Source organism: Alexandromys fortis, unplaced genomic scaffold (genome assembly GCF_014885135.2).
Source record: "Alexandromys fortis isolate MF-2015 unplaced genomic scaffold, M_Fortis_MF-2015_v1.1 scaffold_0, whole genome shotgun sequence".
Lineage (NCBI taxonomy): Eukaryota > Metazoa > Chordata > Mammalia > Rodentia > Cricetidae > Alexandromys > Alexandromys fortis.
The window spans coordinates 8,428,016-8,438,384 of record NW_026067949.1 but is presented as its reverse complement, the minus strand read 5'-3'; the positions used below and the strand labels follow the sequence as shown (position 1 = coordinate 8,438,384).

The 10,369-nt window shown below is 36.2% G+C and overlaps 1 protein-coding gene across 2 annotated transcripts in view; it reads right to left on the bottom strand.

Annotated features, from left to right (window-relative positions):
- The window catches only part of Slit2 (slit guidance ligand 2), a 330,345-nt gene that overhangs the window by 91,892 nt on the left and 228,084 nt on the right, over positions 1-10,369 (bottom strand). For both annotated transcript variants that reach the window (XM_050150144.1, XM_050150145.1), the window contains exons 10-11: positions 6,013-6,084; positions 5,498-5,569 (exon numbers count right to left, since the gene is read on the bottom strand). In XM_050150144.1, the coding sequence (XP_050006101.1) occupies positions 5,498-5,569; positions 6,013-6,084 (144 nt within the window). The remainder of the gene's footprint in view (positions 1-5,497; positions 5,570-6,012; positions 6,085-10,369) is intronic.

The window sequence follows — 10,369 nt, the reverse complement described above, 5'->3', positions numbered from 1 at the left end:
GGTACTTTAAATGCAGAACATTTTTATTAATAATATCATATAAATTTTCTTTAGAAATATAGGTATATAAATTCCCGACCAAAGTAGGAAGGGCTTTGCCTCTTAGAGGCTGTTTAAATGCACCTCCTTTTTCATGTTTACACACTGCCTACAATAAATATAATTTCAGAACTGGATAAGGATAGATGAGTGTCTTGGTATACAAAGGAAAAGCTGAATAGATGATTTGTAATAAGTAATTTTCTTGACACCAGTGAATGATTCTAGTGTTTGAAAGATGAAGGTGCAATGGGAAAAAATTACTGGAGTGAGAGGAATACTGTTTACCTTTTGAGATGCCAGCGAGAGGTGGGATGTATTACCGAGGAGGAAGAAAACACGCCAAAGAATAAATAAATCAAGTTGCTACACAGTGCAGGGAGACAGTCCATTTGTTCAGATGCCAGTGCCACAACTTTAAAGCACACTTAAAAAGGCACTTATATCGAATATAGAGACTTTTCTTTAGAGAATCAAACAAATCAATTAGAGAAGAAGCAATTTATTTTAAAAATCAAAGAAGCAAAGGAAAAATGCTGTATTGTCAGAGAGACGGTGAAGTGAGCATCAAGAAATAAAAAGGGGGAAATGTATGTTTTTGAGACCAAGAATAAAAGAGATCAGGGGGAGATACAACTGGACAGATTAATCCGACATCAGCTCACAATATTTAATTGAATTGAAACATCCAACAGTAGCCAAGTCCCTTGCACATGTCAGCAAGGGTGCTAGATAGCAAGCATGGTACACACTTCAAGTAAATTCAACACGTAAGTCATAAATGCCTGCCATTTGTAAACATACAACTGATCTGGCCTAGATGAATGGGTTTTATATCAATTGAACATTCCAGAGTGTAATTTCGAAAACTAAATTTTCATATTTTTTTAATCCACTGACATTTAAAAATCTACAAAGGCATTCATAAATCACGGGAGTCCCACTTTAAAAAAGATGAAAGTGTGAATTACTTCATGTGTTATTCACTTGGGAGAAGCATCTAAGGTGGTTTGGTTAGGAGAAAGGTCGTGAGTTTATGATGGAATTATTTTTTTTTCAAAGTACCATGTGGGTTGTCAAAGGATCATGTCACAAAATTACTAAATTAATATTGTTAGTATCAGACCAAAAGGGAAAGTAGAAAATAGCAATGAAAGGAGGAACTTATGCAGGGACACAGGAAACACACTGGAGAGATGCTCTTGGTATGTGGTCTATCAACCGCAAACAAAGCCAGTCAACAAATACTACATATCTGTGAATGAGATTTCTTTATCAAATGTATAGCCGTGTGAGGCCAGGGTACATTGTGTTGTTGTTGTGTGTGCGTGTGTGTGTGTACGCATGTACATGTGGGTATGTGAGTTTTAGCACAGAGCCCAACCTAAGTGTGCTCAATCACTTCCACCCTTTAGTTTTTGAGATCCAGTGGCTCACTGATCCAGGACCTCACTCATAGAGTGGACTGTCTTTTCTGTCAGTGCAAGGGATCCCACTGTCGCTACTGATACAGAGCTGGGATTACAGACAGAATCACTGTTCTTATGTGAGAATGGTGTAAAGACAGCAGCAGCAGCAGAAAAACAGGTCAAAATTATCCAAAGCCAAAGTAGTTTCATGAAACTAAGATAAGATATATAAAGGTGAGGGAAAGAAAAGACATAAAAAGTAAAATGCAAGGAGGTCAAAGAATTTGTGTTTTTTTTGGTTTTGTTTTGGCAATGTTTTATTGCTCTTTGGGAATTTTGTATAATGTATTTTGGTTATAATTTGCTCCCCCCACTCGCGCTGAACAACTCCTCTCAGACCCGCTCTCCCTTTCCTACCCACACAACTCTGTGTCCTTTCTTTTGTTTTAAAAAACTTTGGACTGTTCAAGTTCAATTTATGCTGTCTGTATACTTTTAGATGTGTGATGTCCCCTGGAGCCTGGTGAAATCACCGAGGGGCCACACACTGAAAGAAAATGGACTCCTTTTCTCCCAGCACCTATACTTTTTAAATAAAATAAATAATTAAAAATAATTAAAATATTAAAACAAAACTAGAAAACATAAATGATCTCCTCTGAACAGGAAGTTGGATCAAATCCATATATCACTAATAACACATTGAGCAGTGTCTCCAGAGAAGCATGATTATTTAGATATGGTGGGAAACTTTTTAGGTCCTTTATAACAACACAGGCACATTAAAGAAGTTCTTGTTTGTGCAACTAGCAGCAAAACTAAGAACACAAATCTACCTAAAACGTATGGGACTTGACTGAGGGAAAATGGGCAACAGCAGCTGTGTTGGTCAGATTGAATTTTGCCTTGCTGAAAGTTGGCAAAAGATAAAGTTCCTACAGCAGAAAAAGATTATGGAATGGAGGAAAACGTACTGTCGATTGCAAAAGATTTACTATGGGCTGACATTATCATTAAAGGACATGCCCAAAGACTTCATCCTATAAATTAAAAACTTGATGTACACTGAGAATTATAATAGTGAACAACTTTAAGAAATCAGAGCAAGGAGGAAGCAGGGGATAATGGAGAGGATAGGTTTTCATTGTATTGGAAAGTCCAGTAGTGAAATATGCAATACTAGGGAGGAGGGTCAACCGCAGTCCAAGAAAAGTCTACAGAAGAATCAGTTGAGCCTCTACAGAAATTGGGAATGAAGTGATGAAGACACAGGAGTACAGAAAGTTAAATTTAAAAAAATATATTTTATTTTAATATATACATGTGCATCAGAGTGCTGATCTACATCCGACATGAGCACTGGGAGATAATCTGGAGTCTTGTACAAGTGTAGTATAGCTGTTAAACACCTAGGCATTCTCCTGTCCTGTTAGTGAGTTTTGATAGATTTCAATATATTGATTTAAAACGATGAAAATAAGGTGCTCATAGGCTAAAGATTTGGGGCATGGATATTCTCTGGAATATTTAAAATCCAGAACCATCCAAACTGATGTTCAGTCATGAAGAATCTGCTATGATCACACCTATTACCTCGAGAAGTTTGCACCCTACTTCTGTAAAGTCAGCAAAGGAAGACTGTGCTCCCCATTTTATAGACAGGATAACCGAGGCACATGTCAATTAGTAACTTGATCAGCCATTAGCTAGGAATGGGTGGAACTAGGACTCAATAAAAAAACCATTACAATATTTAAAGTGTAAGCTTGGCACTGTGTTACAAAATGATAAGTTAAATAAAAATCAAGCAATGAAGCTGTAGCGAGGTGGAGAGATAGCGCTATGGGACAAAGCCCCTGCCACGCTGCATGGGTGACGCACTGCTTCTTTGACATGAGAAGCATGAGACAGGGATGTGTAGCTCCCAGGCTAGTCAGCCCGAAGTGTCCCATGGCAAAGAAGAGGAGATCAAGTGGAAATCTACACCCACAGCTGTTTTCTCTTCTTCACTCACAAGCACTCAAACAGGAGCAGATGTGTGTTTCCTCCCACAAGATGGGAAACAGCGAGGAGGGAGCAGCAGGATTCTAATATGCTAACCCTGAGAGTAACTTCTAACTGTCACCTGTAATGTTGTTGTTACAGTAAGGAAAGCAAAAGACCATGAAGTAGACAGTGCGATGGCCCGAGGGAGCAAAGGGGCCTGCACAAACTGTGGACATGAGTGCAGTCCCAGGGGTCCACAGGTAAAAGGAAAGGAGGAACTCCTGTAAGATGGCCTCTGTTCTCCACCCATACACACAACACAACAGCACACCCATGCATATAAATAAATATAAAATGCAATCGTCTTCTGTCCCTAAGGATAAAATCATTCCATTAGTGTATGATTTTTAAAAGATATTGTTCTGACAATGCATATTCTAACAAATTAATAAGTTGGGGTATAATATACAATGTTATACTAAAAATTAGTAAGTGTTAATGCTAATAATATCAAACGATTTTGTACATACTAAGAATGGCCTTTAAAATTGCTGTACAAATCATGTCTTCTCTAAGACATGAGAATATTTTAGTAATTAAATACCAATTTCAAATTATTTATGTTTTGTTCTTTAATAAAAAATCTGTAGAGGTATTTGATATTGTATCATTTAAAATATTTTCACAGTTTCATACATGTATGATGTGGGATTCCTCTCTGTATGCTGTGAATACCATTGCTTAATAGAGATACTGTCTTGTGCCTGTGCAGGGAATAGCAGTCGGCGGGGAAATCTAAACTGAATGCTTGGAGAAAGGAGATGGAGTCCAGGAGAAGCCATGTAGCCCCACCAGAGATAGATGCCAGAACTTTAGCCGGTAAGCCACAGCCACGTGGTGACACACAGATTAATGGTGATGGGTTAAATTAACGTGTAAGAGTTAGCCAATTAGAAGCTAGAGCTAATGGGCCAAGCAATGTTTTAAATAATATAGTTGCTGTATGATTATTTCGGGAGTCTGAGTTGCTGGGTGGCCAGGAAACAAGCGGCCTCCCCACAACAGATGCATTAATCAAATTAATATAAATATACACTTGAGGATGTTTATAGAAAGAACTTAAAGGGTGAGGTATGAAAGAAACTTGTGGAAACAGATTTTGTTGTACTTATTAAGAGATACTGCAGCACTGGAGGAGGGAGGAACTGACTCTAGAAACTGAGAGGATGGCCATAGTTTATATGCAAGGAAACCAATAATAAATAAGTTAACCAGACTCTACATCCAAATCACAAAATAGCTAAAGGTTATTTTACTTGATATACTCTGAAAAGGTTTTATAAGATAAAAGAAGGGTAACCTTTAGTAACTTTTTAAAGACTGTCTCCTGGATAGCTATCTTCCTGAAATTCCTCTTGACCTTTATAACTAATGCTTATTATGAGGCTATTCTGGGGTGGGGCGGGGAGCTGCTCCTGTGAGGAAGGGAGGATTCAATGACGGGTCCCATGCCTATTTGTCCTCAGGAACACTTGGCCTTCCTCATCCTAAAAGGACCAGCACTGTGCTCAGGCACAAGCTGCTAGGGACTAAGAGACCACAAATCTAGAGTTGCCAGAGTGCTTACTTCCCACAGGGCAAGGAACCCTGACTGCTCTTTGTATTGGAGAGGGAAGGAGAGGGAAGTGGGGGGAGGGGGAGGGGGAGGGAGAGGGAATTGGGAGGCAGAGAGGAGGCAGAAATTTTTAATAAAAAATAAATAAATTATAATAATAAAATAAACTGTTCACTCATGACAGCTGGGAAAACATTCCCCAAATGGAAATCTTCTCTTTTAATAACAAAGTTAAAAAAAAAAATCTACCTAAAAACTGGCTGGTGTTAGAGCTAGACAGCAGGCCTCTGTGAGATGATGAAGTCCACAGACAACAGCTATAGTTAAGAATTCATAGCTCATCAAAGAATGAAAGGATATTTTTTCTCTTGTCTTAATCTGAAAATTTATAAACTTTTGACCGTGGAGAAAATTTTGGTTTCCCTCGGAAAAATCTGTGGCTACTCACAGTGAATTCAGAGAACGCAGTCCCTGGAAGGCATCTGGGGCAAGCTCCGAGATCTGATTATTGCTCAGGTCTCTACATACAGAGAAAAGGTTAGGTTAAATGACATGGGAGTCGCCAGGCACACTGACTTCACGAGAAGAGGATTTACTCGTACACATTGTCTATGAAGACATGAATAACATTCAACAAAAATATTAGATGATCCTAAAACTTAAAGGTGAATCACACACTGTCGAAACAACTAGTATCCATTTGCTTAAGTTATTAGTAAGGATGGCGTGCCTTAATTAGACAGTAGCACACCAAAGATGCCATGACCACTTTTGTGGCGATCAGCACACTAAATTATAGAGAACATTAGAAATGATAAGGTTTCACTACTACAATGAAAGTGCCATTACACAACTGACCCTCAGACTGTCAATCTCCTCAATATCCATGCTTAGTTCTTCCTACACAGCCCTGACCTACACAATTTACAAAATGACATATCTTGCACAACACTATTAACTCACATTCTTCTGAGCTTTTTATATGGCGAAAAAGCTCCAGGAGGAATGGCCCTGATGGAATTCTGTTCCAAACGTCTGCAAAGAAAATAATAAAAATCAATATTTAGGAGGAAAAGTAAAAATCTAGATACGTTTATTTCAGACACAAGTTTCACATCAAGAAGGGACGTTACTGCTTTCCATGAGAGATCTTTTCTTCTTTTCCTCTAAAACTCAGACTGAAGTTGAATGTGCTGCCCTTTCAACGCAAAGCAAGACTGGAATAATAATGAGAAGAAAGCACTACCCAGGTACTGCCTAGTCATGGGCTGGGCAGGAACCTTACACCGAGTAGGAAGCATTTGTAGGTACAAATTTAGGTGTATTGTAATAAACTATGAGCAAATTAAATATGCAAAAGTCGTGTATTTAGATGTATAATACATTCTAATGATAATTTTAAGTTCAAAAATGAAATTACTGCTCTATATCAAATTTTATAGATACTTTACCCTTTAAAGAAAGCACACTATCAGTTGAAGAAACTGATCCACTCACAAAATTAATTTTGGAGCCACGTATGCGGTACAGTGTTAAATTATAAATCTATAAATGATGGAGAAATCTTCAGTAAACAATGTAAACCAGCTAACGTGATATGTGACCACTACGGTACAAATCATCTCAGAAAAAATCAGTCAAACATAGGTGGAATATTTTTATGATATGATAAAAATCAGATAGAAGTTCAATTCTCCCATACCATCTACTCTAAGATTCTATTATTGGAGAAAAATAATACCCAGCCATTGAACACAAGAAGGGGGAAGTTTCACCAAGTCACTTAGTAAGTATTTTTGTTCAACAAAATAACAATGTCACTCAACCTTTTTCTTTCCCATCAGCACCTGAGAGTCATTTCACAGCCTTTCTTTTCAGTTCTGCTCTGGATCCTGGAGATCTGACTCCAGTGAACACTGTGGGAGGATTTTGTCATTGAGAGTTGCTGGTGAAAGACTGAAGCGTCCAGAGGGGAAAATCCAGAGTGTATTTTTCCTTTGTTTAGGAAATAACCCCAAAAGCCACTTCACAGTCATCATAATTTCAGCTTCTGCTAGATGTGCCTCATACTTTATCATTTTAAATTGGCTTTTTATTATTTAATTTTAGTTTTCGTAGATTTGAACCTAAGTAGAAATTTTTTTTCTTCTGTATTACCTTCTTACAAGTTTCAGGAAATTCATCTATATTAAAGTCTTATATTAAACTAAATGGAATAAATAATATTTTGCTATCTAGATTTAAATATATATATATACATATGTGTACTCAACACATATATGTGTAATAAGTGTATATATGTTCTTAAATATAATAAACATATACACGTTCATAAACATATACGTGCATACCTGTGTCTCTATAGGTATACATAGGTATACAGGTATATGGAAAATGCATATAAATGCATTTTATTTTGTGTTTGAATATTGCATATTTTCTCCTTATCAGGTTGTTGGATTTCTGGAGCATATTTATCTAAGAAGACAGGAAACCATCAAATTAATATATATGGATTTGAGACCAGGGGAGAAGGCTTAGTGCTCACTGAGTGTACACACACATACACACACAGTTTAGTATTTGAATTACTTTTCTGGGTCTTAGGAAACATATTTTTCACAGTCTCTAAATATAGCCAAGACAAAGTTATTTTGCTCTAATAGTCATTTGGCAATGATGCTTTAAAGATCATGTTCATTCCAATTTCAATTCATTCTTAAACTATTATTATTCAAATCATCTGTCTATCTCAAGGAAACTTTACATATCAGTTAATCACTGGATCATCGTAACATAATGATTATAAACAGTAGGAATGTTTTTGAGTTGTTTCAACACAATGAAAAATTTGTTCATTTAACTTTTTATAATACTATGTGAGACTGTTGAAAATAATATAAAGAAATCAAGGACATCATTCAATGATTCACTCTTTATAGATATTTACAAATGGTGTTGCTTGGGGTTGCATAGTGTTGAAAAGTATTCTGAACCCATAAATTTAACCAGACTAATTCTATTCTTTAAGGGGACTTAAGGTATTCCATGGAAAGCTTCATATTTATTTGTGGACTTAAAGTTTCAGTCCCTAGCAAACTATAATTTCTAATTATTCCAGTGGCAACTAAGTATATTTTAATATGTGTTCAAAATTATTATTTCTCTTAAAAGTGTGCACTTGTCTGCATAACTATATGCACATGGGGATACGCAGATGTTCATGCTTGTGCACATTCGGTCTTAAGAGAGTGCTGGATATCCTGGGATGTAATTATGGGCATTTGCAGGACACGGCTCTAGCTAAATGCATCCTATGATTTGATACACATATTCATCATTATGCAGCAAGTATTCTTAACTGCTCTGCCACCTCTATTGCCCACCAATGCCTGTTGTTATGGTAGGTTATATTTAATCTATATTCAATTCTGTTGAAAATATTCATATTTAAATCAATCACAAGTATGAATAACAAATCTTTTTAGAAATGGACTAATTAATACTATCAAAGTTATAAAACAGTGAATACAGGGTGAAAGTATGTTAGATAATTATAATTATGAAATTATATTAGATAATTAGATAAATTGCAATGCCTCACATGTAACTAATGATAATATCTGTTTTGTTCATTATTGTGATGTACCATGATTTAAATTTCACATTGAAAACTGCTTCATTTAAAACTTAGACGGCAGAACACTGAAGAATGGCATGCTAGGTGGACCTGCTGGCTTTTTTTATTTGCTTATTTTTAACCTGGCTAAAACGGATCTTTGAAAAATCTTGGGCGGCTATTTACACTTAGCAGCTAATTGTTGTGTTGTTGTTGTTTTATTACATTCTCTCAGCAGTCCATTTAGGATCAACATGACTGCATTCCTCCATCAAAAGGGTAACATGATTCTCAACTGGAGAAGACAAACTACCAGAACAGACACCAAATATACTTTATAATGTCTCGTTTTTCACTTAATCCATACTTAATGGACAAGGAACAATTATGGAATTCCGTTAAACTTTTAGCTTTGTTGAAGAAAATGATTTATTTTACATGACAGGAACCTTAGAATGAATTTGACAAACGAAACAACGTTCACCTCTAATGGTGATCCCATGAGAAGGAGAAGAAAGCATTTGACCAGACGATATGAATAAGAAAGAAAACATCAGCATTTTCAGGTTAGGAAAACAGCAGGCTATATTTACATTTCTTAACTCTGTTAGCTTCTGATCTCTGCTTATTAGCATAGAATCTGCTGCGTTTCAAAGAGTGCACATTTGAGTCCATTGTTCCATGAAGAATCTAATTAGAAGCATTTCAAGATTATGGAAACAGATAGGGTAATGGGTACGACATATTTGCATGATTAGGACAATACATATCATAATTAAGAGCTTTCCGAATGTCAATCCTTCAGAGATAATGCTCTGTCTCTTTTAGAAAATAAAAACAAATTAAACAAAGTGAACAGGGTAGAAAGTCTATGGCCTGCATAGCACTAGGATGAAGCATTTCATGTAAAGCTGCCAGGACCACGTCATTCCATAGGATGTATGTAGCCGAATCCACAAGATTTTATAATTATATTATATACAAATATACAGATACCCAGGTGTTTATTTTATATATTTATACACTGTACTGTATTATTCTACATAATATATGTAATAAAAATATGGATATTACCACTTCCTTAAGATTAGAAGGATATTTTAGTTTCCTGCTCAGTGAGATGAAATATTTAATTGTATTGAGTGGGGATGAGTCCCCAAATCCTCACAAGGAGATTTAGACAGTAACGACCTTTCTTGCATTTTTCTTTCCATTATGCCTTGAATCTCTGCAGGTTTGTGCTTCCTAATAGCAACTGATCACAGGAACTTCAGGGAGTTCTTCCTAATAGCAACTTCCTAATAGCAACTGATCATAGGAAGACCGTGCTAGGAAACTGGAGACCACCAAGCATGGGAACTGTGTGTAGGTTTAGCTGCCAGCACAGGAAAGTACCACAGTGTCGCTGCAGATCTGCAGCTCTGCCACATAAGATACACGGCAGTGGTTATGATGGCGTAGATGTTAGACACACAAAATTTAAAAAACCCACCATGATACAATGTTTAAGAAATTGCCAAATGAGTTATTCATATATTTATGAGATATTAGACAAATTAGTTTAGTTTAACATTCATGTCTTATCCCTCTCTCTCAATGTTTTTCCAAGTAGAATAATTTTTAAAACAACACAAAATAACATCCATATGAGAAATTTTAAAAAGGGCTATATAATCAGTTATTATATTGTTTATTATATAT